At 70.9% G+C, this 1,246-nt stretch overlaps 1 protein-coding gene across 1 annotated transcript; it reads right to left on the bottom strand.

The window, feature by feature from the left end:
- Positions 1–16: 16 nt before the first annotated feature.
- AURANDRAFT_35474 (hypothetical protein) lies at positions 17–889 on the bottom strand (the record flags this gene model as incomplete). Its single annotated transcript, XM_009044858.1, has 1 exon — positions 17–889. A coding segment is annotated over one exon (873 nt), but the record flags the coding sequence as incomplete, so codon positions are not given.
- Positions 890–1,246: the final 357 nt, after the last annotated feature.

The raw sequence follows: 1,246 nt of genomic DNA, 5'->3' as shown, positions 1-1,246 counted from the left end.
CGTCGTTGTTGTGGGCGAGGAGCGCCAGCGCGCGCGCGGCGTTCTTTTTGACCTCCTCGCTGCCCGTCTCCAGCAGCGCGACGAGCGGCCGGATGCCGCCGGCCGCCGCGATGGCGACCTTGTTCGCGTCGTTGTTGCGGGCGAGGAGCGCCAGCGCGCGCGCGGCGTTCATTTTGACCTCCTCGCTGCCCGTCTCCAGCAGCGCGACGAGCGGCTCGATCGCGCCGGCCTCGACGATGGCGCCCTGGTTGCCGGGGCTGTCCGCGAGGAGCGCCAGCGCGCCCGCGGCGTGCTTTTTGACCTTCTCGCTGCCCGTCTCCAGCAGCGCGATGAGCGGCTCGACGGCGCCGGCCCTCGCGATGGCGACCCGGTTGTCGTTGTTGAGGGCGAGGTTGCACAGCACGCCCGCGGCGTTTTCTTTGGCCGACTCGCTGCCCGTCTTCAGCAGCGCGATGAGCGGCTTGACGGCGCCGGCCGCCGCGATGGCGACTTGGTTGTCGGGGTCGCAGGCGAGGTTCATCAGCGCGCACGCGGCGCGCGCCTTGACATTGTCGTTGCCCGTCTTCAGCAGCGCGACGAGCGGCTCGACGGCGCCGGCCGCCGCGATGGCGCCCCGGTTGCCGGGGTCGCAGGCGAGGTGGCCCAGCACGAACGCGGCGATCACCTTGGCCGACTCGCGGTCCGTCTTCAGCAGCGCGACGAGCGGCTCGATCGCGCCGGCCTCGACGATGGCGACCTGGTTGTCGGGGTTTTTGACGAGGTTCATCAGCGCGCCCGCGGCGAGCACCTTGGCCTTCTCGCTGCCCGTCTTCAGCAGCGCGACGAGCGGCTCGACGGCGCCGGCCGCCGCGATGGCGACCTGGTTGTCGGGGGTTTTGACGAGGTTCATCAGCGCGCCCGCGGCGAGCACCTTGGCCTTCTCGCGGTCCGTCTTCAGCAGCGCGACGAGCGGCTCGATGGCGACGGCCGCCGCGATGGCGACCTGGTCGTCGGGGTTGTTGCGGGCGAGGTTGCCCAGCACGACGGCGGCGATCCAATTGCCCCTTCTGCGCGTCTTCAGCAGCGCGACGAGCGGCTCGACGGCGCCGGCCGCCGCGATGGCGACCTGGTCGTCGGTTTTTTTGAGGGTGAGGTTAAGCAGCGCGCGCGCGACGCGCGCCTTGGCATCGTCGTCGCCGACTTTCAGCGCGCCAACAAGCTCGTCAATAGACTCGGCCATCGAGAGGGGCAGGTCACATCGGCCGAG

The sequence above is a fragment of the Aureococcus anophagefferens genome, assembly GCF_000186865.1.
Source record: "Aureococcus anophagefferens unplaced genomic scaffold AURANscaffold_933, whole genome shotgun sequence".
NCBI classification, from domain to species: domain Eukaryota; class Pelagophyceae; order Pelagomonadales; family Pelagomonadaceae; genus Aureococcus; species Aureococcus anophagefferens.
This window is presented reverse-complemented; position numbering and strand designations above follow the sequence as displayed.